We start from the raw sequence: 27,491 nt of genomic DNA on the forward strand, positions 1-27,491 counted from the left end.
CCTGTCTGACAGCTTTGAAGAGAGTAGTGATTCTCCCAGCACGGAGGTTGAGATCTGAGAACGCACAGACTGCCTGCTCAAGTGGGTCCCTGACCCCAGAGTAGCCTAACTGGAGAGCCTAACTGGGAGTAACCTAACTGGAGTGGACCTCAAGCAAACTCCAACAGACCTGCAGCTGAGGGTCCTGACTGTTAGAAGGAAAACTAACAAACGGAAAGGACATCCACACCAAAACCCCATCTGTACGTCACCATCATCAAAGACCAAAGGTAGATAAAACCACAAAGATGGGGAAAAAGCAGTGCAGAAAAGCTCAAAATTCAAAAAATCAGAGCGCCTCTCCCCCTCCAAAGGAACACAGATCCTCGCCAGCAATAGAACAAAGCTGGACGGAGAATGACTTTGACGAGTTGAGAGAAGAAGGCTTCAGTCGATCAAACTTCTCAGAGCTACATGAAGAACTATGAACCCAGCGCAAAGAAACTAAAAACCTTGAAAAAAGATTTGACAAATGGATAACTAGAATAACCAATGCAGAGAAGTCCATAAATGACCTGATAGAGATGAAAACCATGACACGAGAACTACATGACAAATGTGCAAGCTTCAGTAACCGACTCGATCAACTGGAAGAAAGAGTATCAGAGATCGAAGATCAAATGAATGAAATGAAGCAAGAAGAGAAGTTTAGAGAAAAAAGAGTAAAAAAAAACGAACAAAGCCTCCAAGAAATATGGGATTATGTGAAAAGACCAAATCTACGTCTGATTCGTGTACCTGAAAGTGACAGGGAGAATGGAACCAAGTTGGAAAACACTCTGTAGGATATTATCCAGGAGAACTTCCCCAACCTAGCAAGGCAGGGCAACATTCAAATTCAGGAAAGACAGAGAATGCCACAAAGATACTCCTCGAGAAGAGCAACTTCAAGACACATAATTGTCAGATTCACCAAAGTTGAAATGAAGGAAAAAATGTTAAGAGAGAGAAGGGTCGCATTACCCACAAAGGGAAGCCCATCAGACTAACAGCAGGTCTCTTGGCAGAAACTCTACAAGCCAGAAGAGAGTGGGGGCCAATATTCAACATTCTTAAAGAAAAGAACTTTCAACCCAGAATTTCATATCCAGCCAAACTAAGTTTCATCAGTGAAGGAGAAATAAAATCCTTTACAGACAAGCAAATGCTTAGAGAGTTTGTCACCACCAGGCCTGCTCTACAAGAGCTCCTGAAGGAAGCACTAAACGTGGAAAGGAACAACCAGTACCAGCCATTGCAAAAACATGCCAAAATGTAAAGACCATCGATGCTAGGAAGAAACTGCATCAACTAACAAGCAAAATAACCAGCTAACATCATCATGACAGGATCAAGTTCACACATAACAATATTAACCTTAAATGTAAATGGGCTAAATGGTCCAATTAAAACACACAGACTGGTAAATTCGATAAAGAGTCAAGAACCATCAGTTTGCTATATTCAGGAGACCCATCTCACGTGCAAAGACACACATAGGCTCAAAATAAAGGGATGGAGGAAGATCTACCAAGCAAATGGAGAACAAAAAAAAGGCAGGGGTTGCAATCCTAGTCTCTGATAAAACAGACTTTAAACCAACAAAGATCAAAAGAGACAAAGAAGGCCATTACATAATGGTAAAGGGATCAATTCAACAAGAAGAGCTAACTATCCTAAATATATATGCACCCAATACAGGAGCACCCAGATTCATAAAGCAAGTCCTTAGAGACTTACAAAGAGACTTAGACTCCCACACAATAATAGTGGGAGACTTCCACACCCCACTGTCAACATTAGACACATCAATGAGACAGAAAGTTAACAAGGATATCCAGGAATTGAACTCAACTCTGCCCCAAGCGGACCTAATAGACATCTACAGAACTCTCCACCCCAAATCAACAGAATATACATTCTTCTCAGCACCACATTGTACTTATTCCAATAACTGACCACACAGTTGGAAGTAAAGCACTCCTCAGCAAATGTAAAAGAACAGAAATTATAACAAACTGTCTCTCAGACCACAGTGCAATCAAACTAGAACTCAGTACTAAGAAACTCAATCAAAACCACTCAACTACATGGAAACTGAACAACCTGCTCCTGAATGACTACTGGGTACATAACGAAATGAAGGCAGAAATAAAGATGTTCTTTGAAACCAATGAGAACAAAGATACAACATACCAGAATCTCTGGGACACATTTAAAGTAGTGTGTAGAGGGAAATTTATAGCACTAAATGCTCACAAGAGAAAGCAGGAAAGATCTAAAATTGACACCCTAACATCACAATTGAAAGAACTAGAGAAGCAAGAGCAAACACATTCAAAAGCTAGCAGAGGCAAGAAATAACTAAGATCAGAGCAGAACTGAAGGAGATAGAGACACAAAAAAACCCTTCAAAAAAATCAGTGAATCCAGAAGCTGGTTTTTTGAAAAGATCAACAAAATTAATAGACCACTAGCAAGACTAATAAAGAAGGAAAGAGAGAAGAATCAAATAGACGCAATAAAAAATGATAAAGGGGATATCACCACCGACCCCACAGAAATACAAACTACCATCAGAGAATATTATAAACACCTCTATGCAAATAAACTAGAAAACTTAGAAGAAATGGATAAATTCCTCTCCCAACACACACTCTCCCAAGACTAAACCAGGAAGAAGTTGAATCCCTGAATAGACAAATAGCAGGCTCTGAAATTGAGGCAATAATTAATAGCTTACCAACCAAAAAAAACTCCAGGACCAGATGGATTCACAGCCGAATTCTACCAGAGGTACAAGGAGGAGCTGGTACCATTCCTTCTGAAACTATTCCAATCAATAGAAAAAGGGGGAATCCTCCCTAACTCATTTTATGAGGCCAACGTCATCCTGATACTAAAGCCTGGCAGAGACACAACAAAAAAAGATAATTTTAGGCCAATATCCCTGATGAACATCGATGAAGAAATCCTCAATAAAATACTGGCAAACCGGATCCAGCAGCACATCAAAAAGCTTATCCACCATGATCAAGTGGGCTTCATCCCTGGGATGCAAGGCTGGTTCAACATAATGCAAATCAATAAACGTAATCCAGCATATAAACAGAACCACAGACAAAAACCACATGATTATCTCAATAGATGCAGAAAAGGCCTTTGACAGTATTCAACAGCCCTTCATGCTAAAAACTCTCAATAAATTCGGTATTGATGGAACATATCTCAAAATAATAAGAGCTATTTATGACAAACCCACAGCCAATATCATACTGAATGGGCAAAAACTGGAAGCATTCCCCTTAAAAACTGGCATAAGACAGGGATGCCCTCTCTCACCACTCCTGTTCAACATAGTGTTGGAAGTTCTGGCTAGGGCAATCAGGCAAGAGAAAGAAATTAAGGGTATTCAATTAGGAAAAGAAGAAGTCAAATTGTCCCTGTTTGCAGATGACATGATTGTCTATTTAGAAAACCCCATCATCTCAGCCCAAAATCTCCTCAAGCTGATAAGCAACTCTAGCAAAGTCTCAGGATACAAAATTAATGTGCAAAAATCACAAGCATTCTTATACACCAATAACAGACAAACAGAGAGCCAAATCATGAACGAACTCCCATTCACAATTGCTACAAAGAGAATAAAATACCTAGGAATCCAACTTACAAGGAATGTGAAGGACCTCCTCAAGGAGAACTGCAAATCACTGTTCAGTGAAATAAAAAAGGACACAAACAAATGGAAGAACATTCCATGCTCATGCATAGGAAGAATCAATATTGTGAAAATGGCCATATTGCCCAAGGTAATTTATAGATTCAATGCCATCCCCATTAAGCTGCCAATGACTTTCTTCACAGAATTGGAAAAAACTAAAGTTCATATGGAACCAAAAAAGAGCCCACATTGCCAAAACAATCCTAAATCAAAAGAACAAAGCTGGAGGCATCACGCTACCTGACTTCAAACTATACTACGAGGCTACAGTAACCAAAACAGCATGGTGCTGGTACCAAAACAGAGGTATAGACCAATGGAACAGAACAGAGCCCTCAGAAATAATACCTCACATCTACAACCATCTGATCTTTGACAAACCTGCCAAAAACAAGAAGTGGGGAAAGGATTCCCTATTTAATAAATGGTTCTGGGAAAACTGGCTAGCCATAAGTAGAAAGCTGAAACTGGATCCCTTCATTACTCCTTATACGAAAATTAATTCAAGATGGATTAGAGACTTAAATGTTAGACCTAAAACCCTAAAAACCCTAGAACTAGGTAATACCATTCAGGACATAGGCATGGGCAAGGACTTCATGTCTAAAACACCAAAAGCAATGGCAACAAAAGCCAAAATTGACAAATGGGATCTAATTAAACTAAAGAGCTTCTGCACAGCAAAAGAAACTACCATCAGAGTGAACAGGCAACCTACAGAATGGGTAAAGTGTTTGCAATCTACTCATCTGACAAAGGGCTGATACCCAGAACCTACAAAGAACTCAAACAAATTTACAAGAATAAAACAAACCACCCCATCAAAAAGTGGGCAAAGGATGTGAACAGACACTTCTCAAAAGAAGACATTTATGCAGCCAACAGACACATGAAAAAATGCTCATCATCACTAGCCATCAGAGAAATGCAAATCAAAACCACAATGAGATACCATCTCACACCAGTTAGAATGGCAATCATTAAAAAGTCAGGAAACAACAGGTGCTGGAGAGGATGTGGAGAAACAGGAACACTTTTACACTGTTGGTGGGACTGTAAGCTGGTTCAACCATTGTGAAAGACAGTGTGGCGTTTCCTCAAAGATCTAGAACTAGAAATACCATTTGACCCAGCCATCCCATTACTGGGGATATACCCAAAGGATTGTAAGTCATGCTGCTATAAAGACACATGCACACGTATGTTTATTGCAGCACTATTCACAATAGCAAAGACTTGGAATCAACTCAGATGTCCATCAGTGACAGACTGGATTAAGAAAATGTGGCATGTATACACCATGGAATACTGTGCCGCCATAAAAAATTTCGTGTCCTTTGTAGGGACATGGATGCAGCTGGAAGCCATCATTCTCAGCAAACTATTGCAAGAACAGAAAACCAAATACCGCATGTTCTCACTCATAGGTGGGAATTGAACAATGAGATCACTTTGACACAGGAAGGGGAACATCACACACCGGGGCCTGTTGTGTTGTTGGGGGAGGGGGGAGGGATAGCATTAGGAGATATACCTAATGTAAATGACGAGTTAATGGGTGCAGCACACCAACATGGCACAGGTATACATATGTAACCAACCTGCACGTTGTGCACATGTACTCTAGAACATAAAGTATAATAATAATAAAAAAAGAAAACCAAATACTGTATTGTTCTCACTTGTAAGTGGAAGCTAAACATTGGGTTCATATGGACATAAAGATGTCAACAATAGATACTGGGGACTACTAGAAGGGCTAGTAGGGAGGGGGTCAAGGATTGAAAAACTAACTCTTGGCTACTATGCTCACTACCTGGGCAACAGGTTCAGTTGTACCCCAAACCTCAGCATAATGAAATATACCCAGGTAACAAACCTGCATGTGTACCCTATGAATCTGAATAGAAGTTGAAATTCTAAAAATTAAATTGCTCAGAGCTGCAATAACCATCCAAATAGCAACTTACAAATGTGTATCTTTAGTTAGTAACTCTTTTCCAAGTTCCAGATTGATGTGTCCAAAATGCCTACCAAAAATTTTAAAATTACCTAGGCATGGTGATGTGTGCCTGTAGTCCTAGCTGACTTGGGAGGTTGAGGCAGGAGGATCACGTGAGCCCAGAAAGACGAGGCTGCAATGAGATCATGCCAGTGTACTCCAGCTTGAGGGAGGGAGGGAGGGAGGGAGGGAGGGAGGGAGGGAGAGAGAGAGAGAGAGAGAGACTATGTCTCAAAAAAAAAAAAGAAAAAACTCTCATGCCCTCAAACTTTTTTTCACGATCACACTGGGTCCAGAAGAGGAAAACGAATCCTTCCAGATACGGTTTTCTTCAAGTTCCTATCTTAGTAAATGGTATCCTTTTATAAAAACGAGAAAACTGGGAGTTAACTTTGATTCAGCCTTTTTCCTCACTGCTCCATATGCAATCTTTGATTAAGCCTTGACACTTTTACCTTCTAAATAGTTCTAGAATCCAGTCACTTCTCTTCAGTGCTGCTGTAGTCATTCCCGTCTTTTATAGGTATCATTACTAAAGCCTCCTCACCAGTTTCTTCAATTCTCATCTTGACCCTGTCTCAATCAAGCGTCATCTTTTTTGTGTGACTTTTTACTTGAAATCCTACAGATTTACAGAAAAGCTGCAAAAACAGTACAAGCAATTCCTAATTGCCTTTACCAGTTTATTGGCATTTTAACAAATTTGCTTTATCATTTCCTCTTGATATGTATACACATAATTTTTTTCTGACCCATTTGAGAGTGAGATGCAGGCATGATGCTCCTCACCCGTAAATGCTTGAGTGTATTTCCAAAGAGCAAGGACATCGTCTAACATAACCATGATACAAAAATCAAAATCAGAGAATTTACATTGATAGTATACCAGTGTCTAATCTGTATACCTTATACATATGTCTCCACTTTTGCCAATTCATAATTCACTATGAAACCCGTTATAGCAAGAGAGAGAAATGGTAATTTCTGGTCCAGGATCTCATCCAGATCCCATCCACATTGTATTTAGCTGTCATTTCTTCAGACTCCTTTAATCTGGAAGACTTTCCCGGTCTGTGTTTTATGACCTTGAGGTTTTTAAGAGTATGGCCAATTATTTCATATAATGACTTTCAATTTGGGTTTGTCTGATGTTCCCTCATGATTAGGTTGGGGTTATTGTTTTTCGTAGGAATACCTTGCTGATGATAGTATCTATTATCAGAAGGCACATGGTTCCGTTTTCCCCACAATCATCTTTTAGGAGCACAAATCTAATCTTATATTCCTTGTTTAAAACCTTTCAGTGGTTTTTCATTGCTCTTAGGACAAACACCACACTCATCTCAGTGTATCAGCGTTCACGCCTGCCCCTCCAGTACCTTCTTTATACTCTGCCTCTTGTTCTTTGTTTCCTTCTATTAAATAGTTTCAAAGAAATCTTCTGACTCCTTACTCAGAGCAGTCACATGTATTGTTTTTCCAGCTTGGAAGACTGTGTGAGATCATCCATGACTACAGTTTTGATGTAGGAAGGACATAATGATGGCATTCTAGCTGGATGGGGACTGGGAGGGAGTGTCTTGGAATCTGCTCAAAGTTCCATGTGAATAAATGAATAACCTTCATGGAAGCTGTCCATGCCAAGGACTGGTGGTGAAAAGGACTGAAGGAACCTGCTGGGCTGTTCACCATGGAATACGACACAGCCAGAAAAAAGGAACAAAATCATGCCCTTTGCAGTGACATGGATGCAGCTGGAGGCCATTATTCTTGGTGAATTAACATAAGAACAGAAAACCAAATTCTGTATGTTCTCACCTGTAAGTGGGAGCTAAACTTTTTCTAGTCCCTCAGGCCCTGCCCCCAGTTTCCCCTTGACTCTGCCTCTGTCCAGATCTCAACTCAGTCCTCGTGTCCCCAGGGAAATTTTTTGATGCTGCCTCCACTTGTCCCCATCAATTTGCATGCTGACTGGATTCGTGTGCCTCGCCTGCTTCCTCAGGAGGAGGGAGTATTTTGCTCACAGTCCTATCGCTGGCACCTAGTCCTGTCACCAACATCTTGACATACTAATAAAGATTCCTAAATCAGTGAATGAAAAGATGAGCACCTCACTGACCTGCAACACCGCACCCTGTGATGAGGCTCTTCCCTGTTTCCTTCTTCTTGAAAGACCTCCTCCACCTTCACTTCCTAACTCCTATTTTCTACTCTACCACCTCACTGCAAACTGTCAAAAGTGCACTTTCTGTGAACCCATGGCACCTCCTGTGTACCCCTGTCAGAGCTCTTATTTTATTCTGGTGTAATGACTCCCTATACTAGATTGCAAACTCCTAAAAGGAAAGGATTGTTTATTTACTATCATTCCAACACTTTGCACTGGGAATTAAGCTTGTTAGTATTTTTTGAATAAATGAATGAATGGACTCATGCCTCTTTCATTATTATTTTCTGATTGTAAAAGTAATACATTTCATACCTGGATGTGGTGGTATGTACCTGTAGTCCCAGCTACTTGGAAGGCTGAGACTTGAGCCCAGGAGTTTGAGTCTGCGGTGGGCTGTGATCTCACAAGTGCATTCCAGCTTGGGCGACAGAGTAAGACTCTGTCTTTAATAAAAATAAAAAAGAAATTGCAGGCCAAGCGTGGTGGCTCACGCCTGTAATCCTAGCATTTTGGGAGTCCGAGACGGGCGGATCCTAAGGTCAGGAGATGGAGACCATCCTGGCTAAAGTGGTGAAACCCCATCTCTACTAAAAATACAAAAAATTAGCCGGGCGCGGTGGTGGGCGCCTGTAGTCCCAGCTACTCGGGAGGCTGAGGCAGGAGAATGGCAGGAATCCAGGAGGCAGAGCTTGCAGTGAGCCGAGATGGCGCCACAGCACTCCAGCCTGAGCGACAGAGCGAGACTCCGCCTCAAAAAAAAAAAAAAGAAATTGTGTATAATGTTCAATCTTCTTTTCAGTATTTTCCTAGGCAATAGATTACTTGTCTAAGGTTATTTTGCTTTTAAGCATTAAAGTTCAACTGTGTAAACTTCGTAAATCTTTCCACAGAAATCTTAGAATAATTTACCTATTTTTCCAAAATAAACAATTACTTTAAAAATCTTTTTTTTTTTTTTTTTTTTTTTTTTTTTTGAGACGGAGTCTTGCTCTGTCTCCCAGGCTGGAGTGCAGTGGCCGGATCTCAGCTCACTAAAAGCTCTGCCTCCCGGGTTCACGCCATTCTCCTGCCTCAGCCTCCCAAGTAGCTGGGACTACAGGCGCCCGCCACCTCACCCGGCTAGTTTTTTCTATTTTTTTAGTAGAGACGGGGTTTCACCGTGTTAGCCAGGATAGTCTCGATTTCCTGACCTCGTGATCTGCCCGTCTCGGCCTCCCAAAGTGCTGGGATTACAGGCGTGAGCCACCGCGCCTGGCCCCTTTAAAAATCTTTTATACATTTTTTCGACTAAAAATTTTAATGGTATCCTTTTTTCCTAAGAAATGTTAGTAAAATAGCGGGTGCAAAGATGTGTTCTTCTACAATCTTTTTTTTTTTTTTTTTTTTTTTTGGGCACCTTTACCTCCCATGTTTTATTAGATTGATTTCTTTCTTTTTTCTTTTTTTTTTTTAGATGGAATTTTGCTCTTTTTGCCCAGGCTGGAGTACAGTGGTGCCATCTTGGCTCACTGCAACCCCTGCTTCCCAGGTTCAAGTGATTTTCCTGCCTTGGCCTCTCAAGTAGCTGGGATTACAGGGAGGCATTACCATGCCCGTATAATTTTGTATTTTTAGTAGAGATGGGATTTCATCATGTTGGCCAGGCTGGTCTCGAACACCTGACCTCAGGTGATCCACCCACCTCTGCCTCCCAAAGTGCTGGGATTATAGGCGTGAGCCACCGTGCCTGGCCATTTTATTAGATTTCTGTGGAAAGATCTCTAGCTCCTTGTTTACAAAGTTTACACCATCGAACTTTGTAATCATTAAAAGCAAAAAACTAAGTCCCTTCCCCTTTGGTAACTTAAAATTTACTCTTTGTGGTTTATTCATTAACTCATTGGAACACAGTAAGCAAATATTTTCATCTCTATAGTCAGCATCCCTTTGCCATGTGGTGATGTATTTGCATCCCCTTGTCATTGGCACTATTGTTACAACGTGGTCATGATTTCCTTTCAGCATTCAGTCTCATCTACTAGCAGTGGCTCTAACCCAAAGTAACCACCCAGGTATAATAGATGGCTTTGATGTTATTAAAAAAATGTTTTCCAGGAGTGTAAACCACAACACCTGAAAATTTTGCTTGTTAAAAAATTAGTTATATTCTGATAAGCAACTTAACTATTTCTAAACGTTTGTTGAGGACAGCTAACTGCATCTGTCATCTGATTTGTGTGGGTCTGATGGGGAACAGACAGAGTGTGTGTCCTTTGATCCAGTTATCTTTATAAAGGGAAGTAGATATTTACAACCTTGTTTTAGAGAGTTAACATGCATGAAATGAGAACAGTGTCCACATTGTCTTGTCATTACACTTTTATTGGAATACTTGCTTTCTTAATCTGATCTGATAGCAAATATATTTTTCAAGAAGTAAGAAGTCTTCAAAATATATGACTATGAAATGAAGTGGGAATTAAAACAACTAATGGTAATAGCATATTTTTCTGAAAAGTTAGAGCAGAAAACTCCCAGAGTTTATTTTTAAAACTTTTTTAAAAACTCCCAGAGTTTAAAAAAAAAAAAAAGTTATCAGGTGTGATTTATACCAGTCAAATTTGATTCTCTCAGTAGTGATTTTCTTTTTTTGTTTTTTTTAGACAGGGTCTTCTTTCAAAACAAGATTCTACTTTGTTGCAGTGGCACGATCATGGCTTCCTGCAGCCTTGACCTCCTGGGCTCAAGTGATCCTTCCTCCTTGACCTCCCAAGTAGCTGAGACTACAAGCGTGTACCACCACAGCCTGCTAATTTTTTAATTTATTGTGAAGACAGGGTCTCACTATGATGCCCTGGCTGAGCTCAAACTCCTGGGTTCAAATGATCCTCCCACCTTGGCCTCCCAAAGTGCTGGGATTACAGGTGTGAGCCACTGCACCTGGCCTCCAGTAGTGATTTTCATTCTCTAATATACATCAGTATTCTCACTTTTGGATAAATAAAGGCAAAATGTAAACAGTTAATCTAGATAAAGGGTATGTGAGAGTCCATTGTATTCACATCCTTGCAACTTTTCTGTAAGTTTGGAATTAATGTCAAAATTATTTGCACCAACCTAATAATTAAAACTTAACCCCCACCCCCGGCTGTGTGCGGTGGCTCACGCCTGTAATCCCAGCAGTTTGGGAGGCCAAGGCGGGTGGATCATGAGGTCAGGAGATCGAGACCATCCTGGCTAACACGGTGAAACCCCGTCTCTACTAAAAAAACAAAAAATTAGCCGGATGTGATGGCGGGCACCTGTACTTGGGAGGCTGAGGCAGGAGAATGGCGTGAACCCAAGAGGCGGAGGCTGCAGTGAGCCACGATTGCACCACTGCACTCCATCCTGGGTGACAGAGCGAGATCCCGTCTCAAAAAACAATGACAACAACAACAACGAAAAACTTACCCCCACCCCCAATTCTCACTTTTTTCTGAAAGTAGATGCGTTTATATTTTATTCAGGTTTTTAACCATTTCCTAAAAGATTGACAGATATTCACATATTTATGCTTTTATGTTGACTTTCATACCTATCTACTTACAGACTTAGCATCTGACCAAATTATTTTGAGAAGAGGAAGAGAGACCTTACAGATACTTGGTTTCTGATTCTTTTAGTCCCGCACCCTTACTTTGTCCTTAACTTTTGCATCACAGAAGATAATTTTGTAGTGAGTGCTGAAATCCTTTTGCCATCCAACTTGGAATCCTGATGGGCTTTTTCTTCACACATTACCTTGGTCATTACGCTTTTAATTTTACCAGCATACTGTTTTCTCTCCTGAGTCATTGGCACTTTCAGCTTGCATTATATTTCTTCTGGTCAACTAGTAGTACACAGTTAAATCTTTAGATTATTAGTAGTAAATGATTTTTTAATTCAGATTTTTAAAATGTAACATACACATGAAATTGACCTCATCTGCTAGAAGCTGTTCACTTTAGACATGGTGTCATTTTGTAACACTTGGGAAAACTAGCTTCATTCTCCAGAATTGGAAGCTCAAGTCACAGGTGACAGGTGACTAATCCACTTGTAAAGCTGTGAACCCAAAGCATGGATTGGACTGGAATTCAGGTATTCGTGTTTGTGGTGAATGCTGACGGGTAGATAGTAGGGCAGTGTTCTCATCAGAGCTCCTATTCGCATCTGTTTTTTCATCCTCAATAAGATGATGCCTGTTCTGCCCTGTCTAAGGACTGTGGCCAGACACATGGGAAAGAAGATGGGGTGATTGGACAACTATAAAAGCCTCTCATGTCTCATCTTTCTTTTTTCTTTATTATTCTGCATACGACTTTTAGTTTTTCCAATTTTCCGCCAAACCGTTTGACCTTTTAATATCCTATTGCCACATAATTTTTAAGCTTGATACAACATGGTTATTTCTCTTATATTTGATTGGTATTTAGGATAAGAACTACTACCAGTAATTTTAAACTGTTCTTAACTTTATGGAGACAGTACAGTTACCATGAAATCATTGAGGATTATAATCTATCTAGGTTAATTTAATCTTAATATTTTGTTTTGCAGTCCCAGGCTGTCCAGTCTTCCTGGCTGGTCCCTGAAGGATGGAAATGCTTTCTTGGACAAGGTAATATCTAAGACTACAAACTAAAGCATATCTATACACAGTGGAAAGTTATCTTCTCATACCAGAGCCACCCTGTAGTAGTGTGACTGATGGCTTTTTTTTTTCCCTCTCTGAAAAACCCCAAGATCTATGCTGGGGTCTTCAGGACATGGTAGCTACTATTTTTAAGTGCCTTTTAGAGAATGTCACTGTTCTGATTCAGATCCATTTTGCTCATGTGTAGAAATTTAAGTACTTCTGCTGCAAATACCTTTTATCACCGCAGAAAGAAAACTGTTATTTCTAGAATTGCAATGAGTGTTTCAAAAACAAGGTTTTTTAAAGAATCAATCCAGTTCATTTTGTGATTGAAAAGAGTAAAACCTTTTTTAAAATAACTTTAAAATCCTCAAGTAGATGAGTTTTAAACTGCTTCTATGAAGGGTCAGATCAGGTAGGGCTTTGTAAAAAGCTTGGTTCTTTTTTGGATAACAATAGGCCACAGAAGGTTACAGAAGGACAGTGGCATTGTCAGATTGGATCACTCTGGCCACTGTGTGGGGAATGGTCTGAGGAGCAGAGTGTTTGACTTCCCCGGCAGTGCCTTCGTGTGCAGGGGACAGTGCTCTTAGGTAAATTTGAGTAGAGGGTCTCCCACACTATGATCTGTGATCCCATTTCAGCCTGTCCTGATAGTCTAGAATGGATAATCTCTATAGATGATTTAAAAAAAAAAAAAAAAAAAACAGTTCTAGGAATCTGGGATTTGGAGTTCTGTTATGACTTTAATGACTGACTACACCTAAAATAAATGGCTTAAATTACTTCTTTCTCTTTGAGGCTATTAAATTTTTGACATTAGGTTATCTTTTCAGTAATTTCTTCCTCGGATCAATAGTTAGACAGTTATTTAATAAATGAAAGACTAAAGCTACCAAAAAATGTTCCAACTATAAGCTAGTCAAACTTTGTACTAAAATCAGAGGTATAGGAAGGTTAAAGACTGTAAAGCCCCCTCAGGCCACTTCTTAGTCCCCTAAATCATTCTTCCTTTCCTCAGTTTCACATTTGAAAAATTAAGAGTTTAAAGATGCTTAACATGATTCATCTAAATAAAGCATTTTCTCTTGTAATAGATACTATTAAATAAAGAGGTGTTCTTTTTACAGAATTAATTCCTGTAACTGCACTGTAGCCTCAAGTACAAGCCAAATGCATAATTTGAAACCAGATTTTCTTCAGAGCTGACTGTAAAATTATGTGACATTCAGAAACCTGTGCACCTGATTTCAGCCTGATTCTCCTGCTGGCTATAAATCATTGTTCCCTGCAAAAGGCTCTGAAGCATCCCATTACCAGCGCATTGTGAGCGAAATGACTTGCATGTGTATGTGGGAGTATTTCATTAGAAGGGAGTGGTGAATAAAATACAGTGACATTGTAAGTGTTTGGAATGGCAAATATGCTTCTGCAGGTCAGGAAGGATGAGAGCCTGCGAGGAGACTTCATCATATGCCCTGTCCTGAAATGTAGCATTATGGGGAAGAAGATTACATAGCCCATTTAAGGCCAGGCAAAGCTTTGAAATTTCCCATGATTTGTCTTTAATCATTTTTAACCTCATCCTAAGGGAGTGGGGAGTCTTCTCCCATTAAACATAATTGCTCATTTGTTTTTAGCTGGCAGGTACATTGTAATTAAGAAAAGTGTTCAGTCTCCTTTTGGCTCAGCCTGTCACTAGTTAAATGGTACTCATCTAAGGAGAGGAACCAGAGTGTATAGTGGAAGGCAAGGGGAGGAAATTGTCTATCAAGGTTCTGATATGAGACTTGTAACATTCAAAAGGACAGTACTATGTAGTCAGTGCCCTATTTTCAGATAAAGATTGAGAGTAAAATCATTCAGACTCTGATATGTAACTATAGATACATGTATATATAGATACGTATGATATATGTTGAGTGACTAATGGAAACATGATAGAACAAAATTACAAAAGTATCTTTCCCTTTCTGGAAAGAGCAAAGGAAACTGTCAACCACATTCTATCTTTTACTGGTTTCAGTGTGAAGTCATAGGTAGCTTTAACCTTGATGGTGCAAAAAATTCACTGTGGACTTCAGTTTAAAGTGTCAGTGAGAGGAGAAAGCATTAGTGGCCTTCAGGAGGCATCGTAGCAGACCCTATTGGTAGCCCACCCATATCTCTCGGACTTTGCTATTTCACTGTCGTCTGTCATAATTCCATCTGCCAGTGTCTGTATGGCTTTGCCTGAGAGTTTTTTTCCTGAGGCTGCACAAAATGCAGGAGTTGGTATATAAACATTTCAACCCCATTGCTCCTCAGTGGGATAATTTGGAGCTGTCTGTGTTAGATCATTTCTGAGTTTCCCCATGGGGATAAGTTCCAGTTGCCCCAAGTTGTATGTGGCTCAGTGACAAAGCCATTATCTGTCACCTTCCTTTGCACTGATCACATCTCTACTCTGTTTTCTCAGTACCTCCCATATGAACTACCTTCTGTCAAACTCTTTTCTCAGGGTCAGTCTGTGGGGGAAAGACAGGTTTATTAAATTTGGTGGGTCATGGGTGGGGTGAGAAGCTGGACTATATCTATTTATTTATACATATACTTTTTTCTTTTGAATAAATACATTTGGTTTATAATGCTAAATAAATGGTATGTTGTGCAAGGAAAAACGTTATATTCGTGGTGCTGGTGGTGGTTGTGGTGGAGGTGGAGGTGGCAGTGGTGGAGGTGGAGGTGGTGGTGGTGGTGATGGTGGAGGCAGTGGTGGTACTTGTGGTAGCGGAGGAGGTGGTGATGGTGGTAGTGCTGGTGGTGGATGCTGAATCCCTGTTTCAGGCTCTTGACCCTCCCTCCTTACGTCCCCCTTTCCTCCCAACCCTTGGTAGGTGGAGAAAAAGCCTCTAAACAGTTTATGTAGGGCCATGACTCCTAGCCTGACAGCATAACAGAATCACTGGAGGTGCTTGTTATAAACACACATTCCATGGCCTCATCCCCAGTTTCTGATCCCTTCAGTCTTAGATAGGGCCAGGGATCTTTTTTGTAATCCACGTCCCCACATAATTCTGGTGTTGCTAGTACAGTTTGCATACCTTATTTGGAAACCACTGGATTGTGGGTTATGGGAGCAGCACATACCCATGCATGGAAGAGGTTTCAAAAAATGTGCATTCAAGTCCTGAGTCTGCAACCAACCAGCATTTTACCCTTAGTAAGACACTTGGCCTGCCTGAGCCTAAACACAGGACAGTCGGCCTAATAACCTCCCAGCTTCCCTCCAACTCTAGTAGTCTATGATTCTTCGTGAAAAGTTTTGTTTGAGGAGTATATTTATTTGGTCCTATATGTACTGGGTATCTCTTCCTTGTGTTTTTCCTTTTCATTTCTTTTAGGAGCTAAAGGAGTGCTCGGGTCATGTATTTGTGGATTCTGTGCCTGAATTCTGTTTACCAGAGGTAAGATTAAGGTGAATCTTATTGTAGAAACAAACCTTATTATGTAATTGCTCAAAATGAAGTCAAGAAATAATTTTAAGAGGCTTAGCTTCCTGTTTTCAAGTTTAAATGAATCCGTTATTCCAGGCACATTGTTACACAGCCAAAATGTGATCATTTAGCAGCTTTTTATATTGTCTGTAAGTCATTTACGTCACTCTCTTCTTCCTATTTCCTGTTCTTTCTGTAATCCCCACTAATACTCCTACTAGGGCATGTTTTGAGCAAGGTAAGGAAATAACTCAAGCCTTTTAGTTTTATGATTCTGATGGCCTATGTGCTTAGGTTAGCCATATGTGTCCTGGTCTTGCTTTATGGTGGATAACTGACAATTGCTATTATTTAGCCAATGCCAGTAAACTGTAAAAATTCTTGCTGACTTGAAATACCATATTTAATATTGTTTGAAATTCATAGATTCTGAACTGAGTCATAGAAAACAGTTACTTATTATTATCATAGTGAGACTTATTGTTAGGGTGTGGGGCCAGTTTCATCCTTTCAAGGGAAACTAAGATCAGTTTCCGTTTGTTTTAAAGGCAGCTAATCTCAGCTGAGAGACCTAATCCCCAGAGTAGCCTAGATGCGGTTCTTAACAGACATGTGAAATGTGGAAAGCCGGAGCTGCTCGCAGGTTCATGAGAAGGTGCCATCCTCTTTTTTCCATATGCCCAGTGGATCACAGTACCTGTAGAAAATACTTCCACAAATTCAGGGCCAAAGAGAAAAAGAATTTGGAGTGCAGTTTCTCTTATTTTTGTTTTCTCTTCTTCCTTCTCTTTCCATTTCTACGCTTTGTTTAATATCCTGTAGATCAACATTTTTATCTCTCTTGGAAGTATGTGTATATGTCTTTGAGGGTACCAGAGCAAACAGAAAAAGAAACACAGACAAACGTGGTAATTGAAGTTGGCAGATAAGGGAGAAAGTTTGAGATTTAGTAGTAAGCCTAAAGCTGAAGGAATCCAAGAATCCAGAGCTCTCCCTCACCATTAACCAAAGTCATTTTGTCATCCTCATTTGTCACTTAGGAATTGGTAGGGCAGTTCACCATCTGTTTGAAGATTCCTGATCCTAGGTGCTACATTTGTTTTCAGTTGACCACGTGTGATACTGACTACTGCAACCTTCTGTTTATGGACACCACTGTAGAATTTATGAATTGGTGTTCCGGTGGCTTTCTGACTTACTCTTTAGGATACTCAGCTTTTAAATTAGACAGTTACCATTCCACAGTTCACTTTTGCCAAGCTAAAGGATTATTGATATATTTAGGGTTCTAGAGCCATATACATTTTTTCAGGCAAGATTTTAGGGCACAAATTAGTAATAGTCACTGTTTTAAGGTAGAGCCAGGCCTTGTATGATTGGAAAAAAAATGGGAGAGTAATGGAAGCAGGAGAGAGGCACTTATTATAGCCCAGTCTTCACTGACTTGTGGGTGAGCCACACAGCCAAGGTCCCAATCGTCATGAAATTTACAAACTAGTACAAATAGCTTATATATCTTTGTATCCCAGTACAGTACGCAACCAGTAAATGAGGGTTGTTTTGATTGAATTTATGGTCTGTAGAACCCCAAGTGTTGGTATACAACAGTTTTAAAGTTAGAGTAATCTTTACTGGATTCCATTGAGTGAACATATGTAAGTAAATATGTTAGTACAGTTGACCATTGAACAATATGAGTTTGAACTGGAAAAGTCCACTTACATGTGGAGTTTTTCATTATGACAATTTGAAAAAACTTGCAGATGAACTGCATAGTCGAGAAATAGCAAATTAAGAAAACGTTAGACATGTCATTAATTCATAAAGTATGTATAGAAAGTAGTCTATTTTCTCATTTACCATCATAAAGTATACACAAATTTATTATAAAAAGAGAAATTTTTTTTTTTTTTTTTTTTTTTTTTTTTTTTTTTTTTGAGACAGAGTTTCACTCTGTCACCTAGGCTGGAGTACAGTGGCATAATCTTGGATCATTGCAACCTCAGCCTCCTGGGTTCAAGCGATTCTCCTGCCTCAGCCTCCCAAGTAGCTGGGATTACAGGTGCCCACCACTATGCCCTGCTAATTTTTGTATTTTTAGTAGAGACAGGGTTTCACTATGTTGGCCAGGCTGATCTTAAACTCCTGACCTCGGGTGATCCACCCACCTTGGCCTCCCAAAGTGCTGGGATTACAGGCATGACCCACCACGCCCAGCCAATAATTTTTTTTCACTGGCTCTATTGCCCAGGCTGGAGTGCAGTAGTTCGATCTCAGCTCACTGCAACCTCCGCCTTCCTGGCTCAAGCCATCTTCCCACCTCAACCTCCCAAGTAGCTGGGACCACGGATGCACACAACCACACCCTGCTAATTTTGTATTTTTTGTAGAGAGGGGTTTTGCCTTGTTGTCCAAGCTGGTCTTGAACTCCTGAGCTCAAGCAATCTGCGTCAGCCTCCCAAAGTGCTGGAATTACAGGTTTGAGCCACCGCGCCCAGCTGAAAAAGTTAAAATTTATCAAAACTATGCACACCAACATTTACAGACCATACATGACACGATTTGCACTCGAAAGAAACATAAATGAGCATTAAGATTCAGTATTTAATCACATGCATAAAACTGTAGTACAGTCTATAACTTCATAGCCACCTCCTGTTACTGTTGTGGTGAGCTCAAGTGTCCGCTTAAAACACCATGTGATGCCAGTCATCTCCATGTGAGCCGTTCCCCTCTCCTGTAAATTGCGTATTGCAGTAAAGAGTGATCTCTCACAATTCTCATGGATCTTGCGTCATGTTTAATGCAGTACCGTTAACCTTGAATAACACCATGGGACCCATACGAAGTGCCGCTAGTGATGCTTGAAGTGCTCCCAAGAAGCAAAGAAAAGTCGTGGCATTACAAGGAAAAGTTGAAGTGCCTGATATGTAGATTGAAGTCTGCAGCTGACATTGCCCGCCATTTCGGGACAAATGAATCCAGCATAAGGACTATTGTAAAAAAGGACCACGTTAAAAAAAAAAAAAAAAAAAAAAGGAAAAAGAAAAGAAAAACAAGAGAAAACACATGAAGCTGTCACTGTAGCTACACCAGCAGGCATGAAAACTTGTACTTCTTGTGAAATACATTTTTACCTCGTATTGAAAATGCAGCATTACGTGGGTGCAAGTCTGCTGTAAGAAAGGCATACCTATAGACTCTGATGTGATTCAAGAAAAAGTGAAATCATTGTATGACAACTTAAAGCAAAAGGAAAGCTTAAAAAAATGTCAAGATAACAGGAAAAGCAGCTTCCTCCAGCCAAGAGACACCAGACAAATTCCTAGATGCCATTAAGAAAATCACTGAGGAGAAAGACTATCTGCCTGAATGGGTTTTTAATGCAGATGAAAGTGTCCTAATCTGGGAGAAAATGTCACAAAAAAACATTTATTAGGAAGAGAAGTGAGTTCCAACACTTAAGGCAGGAAGGGATAGGCTAACTCTACTGTTTTGCGCAAATGCACTCGGGTTTTTTTGTTTGTTTATTTGTTTGTTTTTAATCAGGACTGCCTTTATCTATAAAGTGGCCAACCCCTGATCCCTGAAGGAAAAAGGTAAACACCAGTTGCCAGTCTTTGGCTTGTACAACAAGAAGGCCTGGACAGCGAGAACGGCTTTTCAGGATCGGTTTCACTGATGCTTTGTCCCTGAAGTCAAGAAGTACCTTGCCACTAAGGGACTGCATTTTAAAGTTCTTTCAGTATTGGACAATGCCTCTGGCCACCCATAATCCCATGAGTTCAACTCCAAAGGTGTCAGCGTGGTCTAATGCCCTAAACACACCATCACTAATTCAGCCTCTAGATCAGGAGGTCATAAGAACCTTTGAGCCTCATCACAGTACTCTGTGGAAAGGACTGTCAGCTCTATGGAAGAGGACCCCAATGGAACATCATGAAAGTCTGGAAGGATTACACCATTGAACCTGCCATCATTGTTATAGAAAGAGCTATGAAGCCTGAAACAATAAATAAATTCCTGCTAGAGAAAACTGTGTCCAGGTGTTGTACTTCACAGGATTTACAACAGAACCAGTCAAGGAACTTAAGAAAGAGATTGTGGATATGACAAAAAAAAAAAAAAAAAAAGTGGGAGGTGAAGCGATTCAAGATATGGAACTTGGAGAAATTCAGGAGCCTATTAGCACACCAGAGGAGTTAACAGAAGATGACCTGACCAAGATGAGTGCTTCTGAACCAGTGCCAGATGATGAAGAAGACATAGAAGAAGCAGTGCTGGAAAACAAATTGACATTAGACAGTCAGGCAGAAGGGTTGCGATTATTCAAGACTGCTTTTGACTTCTTTTACAACTTAGATCCTTCTGTGATATGGGCACAGAAACTAAAATGGTGGAAGAAGGGTTGATACCATATAGAAACATTTTTAGAGAAATGAAAATGTGAAAATGTCAAACAAATTATGACATATATCCGTAAGCACTCCGAGTGTGCTGGCTTCTCCTACCTTGCCTTCTACCTCCTACACTTCTTCCTCTCTGCCACCCAAGCCAACAAGACCAACCCCTCTTCCTCCTTCTCCTCAGTCTGTTTAATGTGAAGATGACAAAAATAAAGACCTCTATGATGATTCACTTCCACTTAATGGATAGTAAATGTATTTTCTTTTCCTTATGATTTTTTTTGTTTTTGAGATGGGGTCTCACTTTATTGCCCAGCCTGAAGTGTGATGGTACAATCATAATTCACTGCAGCCTCGACCTCCTGGGCTCAAGTGATCCTCCTGTCTCAGCCTCTGAGTAGATGGGACTACAGGTGTGCAGCACCATGCCTGGCTAATTGTTTAAACATTAGGTCTCACTACGTTAACCAGGCTGGTCTCAAACTCCTGGCCTCAAGCAGTCCTCCCACCTCAGCCCCGCAAAGTGCTGGGATTACAGGTATGAGCCACCACATCTGGCTCCTTATGATTTTCTTAATAACGTTTTCTTTTCTCTAGCTTATTTTATTGTAAGAATATAGTATATAGTGTATATGCGAAGTATGTGTTAATTATGTTATTAGGAAGGCTTCTAGTCAACAGTAGGCTATTAATAGTTAAGTTTGAGGGGAGTCAAAAGTTATTTTCAACTGTCCAGGGGGTCAGCACCCCTAACCCCTGTGTTGGTCAAGAGTTACATGTATATAAATGTGGTTTGGAATTTAAATTTCTCAGAGGAAAAATGTTTTATGTCAGCATACATTTTTTATATATACCAACAGAATACTTTTTTATTTTTTTAATTCTAGACTCTGTGGGCTGGTTCTTAGACATTAAAGAGAAATTTCAAGTTTTCTCACCCAGTTTCTGTATACATGAGGACTGGTGGCGATGGTTTTCAGCTTTATTGTTGCTTCAGTGTGATTCGCATTGTTTTCTTCTGGATCTATCACTGTGCTACTCCGTCTTAATTTCCCTATTTGTTTAAAAATGATGCTAGGGAGGTAGTGGAGAGTAGGACCAGCAAAGAGTTATATGGTCCTTCATGAGGAGGACACTGTCTTGCAAGGGCAGTGCACAACTTGGGGTGAAGGTTAGGATGGGTTGGCTGTTCATTAGGCATGGTGTTCACACAGACAGCAGTACCCTGGCACTGAGTAGTTTATGAGCTCTGCTGGCATCCTATCCTTGGGGGCCAATGCTGCCTGGCATCTTTATTAAGTTACTCATTTTGTTTGTAAACTTACTCAACTGAAAAATACCCATAGCCAGAATGGCACCCTGCCTCTCTTCATCTGCTTGTGTCACATCATCCTTCTTATTTCTTCTTCGTGGGGATGTATTATCTCAAGGACCCACCTCTTAACCGAGTCACTTGCTTTTCCTTAGTGCACCGTACATTTCCCAGAGTTATGGGAAATGTACCTCCACGGCGGAGGGCCCTGTGAGTGACGGGTTGTCTCTGAACCACGGTGTCTCACTTCTCCCAGAACATGCCACTAATAAAGCTGCATTCCTTCAACAGAAGCACACCAAGGCTTGTTAAGTACTGGCTGCCACAGGTGGGAGGGGACAGAGGAGTCACACAGGACAAAGTGCTACTTTGAGGTGTTGTGTATAGATTGTGAACTGTCATAAGAGTTACACATACAGACCAGGCTTGGTGGCTTGCTGTAATCCCACCACTTTGGGAGACTGGCCGGATCACTTGAGGTCAGGAGTTTGAGACCAGCTTAGCCAACGTGGCGAAACCCCATCTCTACTAAAAATACAAAAATTAGCCAGGCGTGGTAGGGCACATCTGTAATCCCAGCTACTCTGTCTCAAAAATAAATAAAAATTTAAAAATTGAGTTACACATACAATACTTTGGGAGTTCTGAGGAAGTTGTGGTTTCTATCTTGTGAGCAAATCAGGAAGACCTAGTGGAAGAAGAGAATTGCGCCTTGACAGACTGGTAGGACTTAAATATATGGAAGAATTTTAGGTGTTTTCCTAAAATTTACCCAAACTTGGATAGCCTTTTCCCTCACCTGCTAACCTGTCTTTTCTCCCTTTTTACATGACCTTAGTGATGAACTTCAAAGCACAGATCTGGGGTTAAGATTAGGATGGAAGATGAAAAGATAATTTCCTTTCATGACTGCCACTCTGCTTTTTTGGAGAGCTCTATAACCAGCACTAAACTAACAAAAGTTACCTCAAAAGAAAAACCAAAACAATTGTCTCTCCATCTGGCTTTTGAAGAGCTGGTTTCTGTGTGCTGCGTCCCCATTGCCCATTAATCTGTAGCAGTGGGGTGTTGTGTTCTAGTGTATGCTTGCAGCCTATATGCTGCTCTCTCTGCTTCCAGTTACCTGGTTTCACTTGCCTGGCAGCAGCTGCCGAAGGGTCCTGCTGTCATTTAACCTCATAAGTCTAATTCAGAAGAATTCTGTTCTAGTAAAATCAGAGTGCTGCCTCTGGGCTGGCTGTGTTCTCATTGCTGGCCATCCTGTCCTGCTACTTAATGTCAGTGTAGAAAACCTCTTCAAATGAGAGAATGGCAGTGTTGCAGAGAAAGCCATTGTTATTCTGCAATACAGAAACTACTTCTCTGCATTCTGACAACATCGTTTTTTAGTCACATCATATTGATCGATCCCTGAACAGATATATATCATTCCCTCCCTTTCTTTTCAGACCGAGCTAATAGATCTGTCTACGGTAGATGTGATTCTCATCTCTAACTATCACTGTATGATGGCGCTGCCATACATCACCGAGCACACTGGCTTCACGGGCACAGTGTATGCCACGGAACCGACCGTCCAGATCGGCAGGTGAGAGGGTTGATTCTGATCCCGCTAGGATGTGGCTACGGAGCTCCTCCTTCAGTGACGACGCTGTCACAGTATTATACCAGAGCTGGTGGTTACTTCCTTCTGAACAACTAACCCAAAGAACAGGCAGGAGTAGGCGACTCTCTAGATGAGGAATGTTCATTGGAAATGCCTAAGGATTGATGGTGCAAGTAGCCTTGTTGGTCTTTTTCTTATAAATTAATTGGAAGGAGTTCATGGAGACAGCTGTACAGAGGATACTAATTAGGGGAGGTAATGTTTAGGAAGATGCCACAAAGATGCAAGGCAGAGGGCTTCAAAGAGAAAAAGTGTAGCATCTTTAAGAAGACATTTTATTGCTTTGCTTTCAAAAATTCCCCCTTTTGTGGTTTGTTGTAGACTATAAATGGAGACAGCTTGTAGAAAATATAGGATAGATAAGTAAATAGATGGTTAAGTTGTCTCTGCTGTTGATGGAGTGAAACTGAGCAATCTAGGAGTAAAACTGCAGTTTTCCTTTGACTCTAAGAAGCCTCTGCCATCCCTTTCTCTGCCCCTACTAAGCCTTTGTGACACGGGTGGTTACCACAAGTAACCATAGTATCATTTAGTGAGAAATTAGGTAAAGAAAATTACTCCAGAAAAAAAAATTTGTCAATTTATTTTTTTGAAAGAATAAGAATGGTATAAGTTGAAACTGTCAGGTCCCAAAATGTGAGACTTAAGAATTGCTGTAGACTCCTAGGTTGGATTCTAGAGTCTTATAGATGAAATAATGTGTTTTCTTGTTTTTATGTCAAACCATATTACCTGCACTGTGTATGTAACCATAAGGTTGCTGAGAAAGGGCTCTCATAGGAAAGTAAAACACTCAAAGTGATGCATCAATTTCAATTGAGAGGATAAGCTAAAAAACTAGCCTCTAGTCTGGAAAAGTTAAAGCAGTGAGGATCAGCACACCATACTGTTCCTATGAAAGCTACATCCAGGACACCAGTGAGCTGGAATCACAGGTCTTGAGATGTTGAAACTAGCACTCTTCCTTCAAGATGGAAGGAGGAGATGGTATTAGGCCAAATAAATAAATGAGAATGAAATGAAGTTGTTTAGCTTTCAAATACTAATACATTAATGGCTTAACAGTATGTATATGTTAGCTTGGAGGGGATTTAAGTCAATACGTATCACCAGTATTAGATTAGGAATGAGGATTCAAGGTGTTAAATCCATTTCTAGCTTTGTGGTCATCCTCTGGCCATCAAGAATTCCCGCAGTTCTCTGTCCTGTGAATCCCCAAAGCCTGTGTACCTTGATCCAACTGATAGCGCAGCATTTCTTAGATTCCTCATCCCTGGTTCTGTGGTACTCCAGCTCATCTCAGAGAGAGCTAGCCTTCTGCATTTAGCAGCCTACTCCATTTGTCCTTGGAGTATTCTTCCAGATGGAATTTTGCTAATTCCTAAAACATGTCAAGAAAACTTATTTTATCCATTTAAAATGTTCATTTAGGCCGGCCGTGGTGGCTCACGCCTGTAATCCCAGCACTTTGAGAAGCCGAGACAGGTGGATTCGCCTGAGGTCAGGAGTTCGAGACCAACCTGGCCAACACGGTGAAACCCTGTCTCTACTAAAAATACAAAAAATTAGCTCTGTGTGGTGGCAGGTGCCTGTAATCCCAGCTACTCGGGTGGCTGAGGCAGGAGAATCGCTTGAACCCAGGAGGCGGAGGTTGCAATGAGCTGAGATTGTGCCATTGCACTCCAGCCTAGGCAACAAGAGTGAAACTCAGTCTCAAAAAAAAATAAGTTCATTTAATATTGTAATTTAAAAAAAAAAATCCTGCCCATTCCCTGCTGTGTCACCAAAATTAGATACTTGACAGTCATTTAACTTCTCCCTATGTATTTTTAGTAACATAAAGGTAGAGATCTTAGAGTGAGAGTTAAAACAGGCTTGTGTATTTCTATGTTTAGAGACAATAAACGGGCCAGGCTTGTTTTAAAGGTGAATTAAATTATTTAAGTTCAGGATTTTTAGCACGGAAATGCAATAAGAGAGTGAGGATTTTGTTTAACTTAATATCAACTGGTGATCAAGTTTATGTGCAGCAGAGAGGAAGATGATGATGAGATGGTGTAGGAGGAGGTGGGCAAGTCATTTCTCCTGGCCAACTGTTAGAGTAGGGTGTTTCTCTAATTTTTTAATGGGTGTTCCTCACTTTTTTTCTTTAAACTCAGGCTTCTCATGGAAGAGCTGGTGAATTTCATTGAAAGAGTGCCAAAGGCTCAGTCTGCCTCCTTGTGGAAGAATAAGGACATTCAGAGGTGAGGAACAGACCACTCTCTTCCCAGAGACTATAGCGCCAGGTGCTTTGCAAAGCAGTCTCATTTGATTTCTTCTTCTATGCTTAAACAATGATTTGGTTATATTAAAGATTCTCTTTTTCCTAATACATGAAAGGGTTACATTTGATTCAACCAATGTTTTTTGAGAGGCAACTATGTGCAAGGTGCTATTCTGGGTACTGGAGTTTTTAGAAACAATTGGCTCTGTCCATGAGGTGCTCAAAGTTTAATGGAAAATCAGATAACTCAGGTCAGTTACATTTTGCATGGCATGTCTTAGAAGAGATGTTTGCCAGCTAGGCGCGGTGGCTCATGCTTGTAATCCCAGCACTTTGGGAGGCCGAGATGGGCAGATCACCTGAGTTTGGGAGTTTGAGAACAGCCTGACCAACATGGAGAAACCCCGTCTCTACGAAAAATACAAAAAAATTAGCCGGGTGGTAGCGCATGCCTGTAATCACAGCTATTCCGGAGGCTGAGGCAGGAGAACTGCTTGAACCCAGAAGGCAGAGGTTTCAGTGAGCCGAGATTGTGCCATTGCGCTACAGCCTGGGCAGCAGGAGTGAAACTCCATCTCAAACAAACAAACAAAAAAAAGATGTTTACCCACAGTGCTGTAGGCACTCTGAAACTGAAGAACCCTGCTTAGGGAGGCTGAGAAGGACATTCCTTAGGAGATGACAGTTGAGGTGGGTCTTGGAAGAAGAAATGGACTTGTCCCTATTGCAGAGGTTGAGAAGAGAAGTCCAGGCATGGTGTCATGGGACATAGTATATTCAGGAAACAGTGAGATGTTCAGTGTGGATTAGGGTAAGTAGAGAGGTGAGAGGTGCAAGTAAAGGGGTGAGTTGGAGCAAGAGAATGAAGATTCTCATATGTGAAACTTGAGTTTTATATTGTTGAGAGTGTGAATTCGGCCAGTGAAGGTTTATAAGGAGGCAGATGACCACATTTGTTTTGGGGAAGGTAACTCTGGAAGTAGCGTAAAGGATGGACGGGAATGCAGAGACAGGCAGGAGGACCAGCAGTGTGACTGCTGAAATCCAGGGGAGATGACAAAGCCTTGAACTAAGGCAGTATCTGTGAGCATGAACCTGAAGTCTAACTTCAAAGGAATTTCTGAGATAGAATTAAAAAGAACTGGTAAGAGCTGTAAAAGAGGCTGTAAGTAATTAAGAAGGTAAGAGGAGAGCTGAGTGGAAGCCAAGGGACAAGGAAGTTTCAGAAAATATAGGTTGTTGTTGGTCTCAGATGCTGCAGGAATATCAAGTAAAATGGAGATGAGGCCCTTGGCTATAGGAATGGGGAAGTCCTTAACAATCCCAAAGAGGTGAGTTGCCTTAGAGTGCTAGGTCCAGGAACCAGGCTGTAAGAGATGAAGTAAGGAGAAATATGGTAGAAGCAGCAGCTTAATTTCACTTCCATGCTCTCTTACTTAAATTGGCAACAGAGTACCCCTGTGGATGTTAACACACTGGGCTTTCTCTAACCATAGCAATTCTGCCTTCACCTCCAGGCCCTGCAGCAGCCCCACCTTCTGATGGTGGCATCACATCTGGAGTAAAAACTAGTCTTTTGATTTCTTGTTTTCTTTTTCTTTTTCTTTTATTTATTTTATTTATTTATTTTTTTTGAGACGGAGTCTCACTTTGTCGCCCAGGCTGGAGTGCAGTGGTGCAGTCTTGGCTCACTGCAACCTCTGCCTCCAGGGTTCAAGCGATTCTCCTGCCTCAGGCTCCCAAGTAGCTGGGACTACAGGTGCATGCCACCACGCCCAACTAATTTTCGTAATTTTAGTAGAGATGGGGTTT

General features: G+C 40.8%; 1 protein-coding gene across 3 annotated transcripts in view; it reads left to right on the top strand.

Annotated features, from left to right (window-relative positions):
- The window catches only part of LOC105481987 (integrator complex subunit 9), a 126,955-nt gene that overhangs the window by 35,024 nt on the left and 64,440 nt on the right, over nucleotides 1-27,491 (top strand). Inside the window, exons 3-6 of one of the 3 annotated variants that reach the window (XM_011741786.3) lie at nucleotides 12,475-12,535; nucleotides 15,937-15,999; nucleotides 23,196-23,335; nucleotides 25,573-25,659. In XM_011741786.3, the coding sequence (XP_011740088.1) occupies nucleotides 12,475-12,535; nucleotides 15,937-15,999; nucleotides 23,196-23,335; nucleotides 25,573-25,659 (351 nt within the window). Of the gene's footprint in view, nucleotides 1-12,474; nucleotides 12,536-15,936; nucleotides 16,000-16,595; nucleotides 16,685-23,195; nucleotides 23,336-25,572; nucleotides 25,660-27,491 lie in introns of those variants that run through there. The other 2 variants (XM_071068447.1, XM_011741787.2) reach the window with 2 other exon arrangements.

The sequence above is a fragment of the Macaca nemestrina genome, chromosome 8 (assembly GCF_043159975.1).
Source record: "Macaca nemestrina isolate mMacNem1 chromosome 8, mMacNem.hap1, whole genome shotgun sequence".
Classification (NCBI taxonomy): domain Eukaryota; kingdom Metazoa; phylum Chordata; class Mammalia; order Primates; family Cercopithecidae; genus Macaca; species Macaca nemestrina.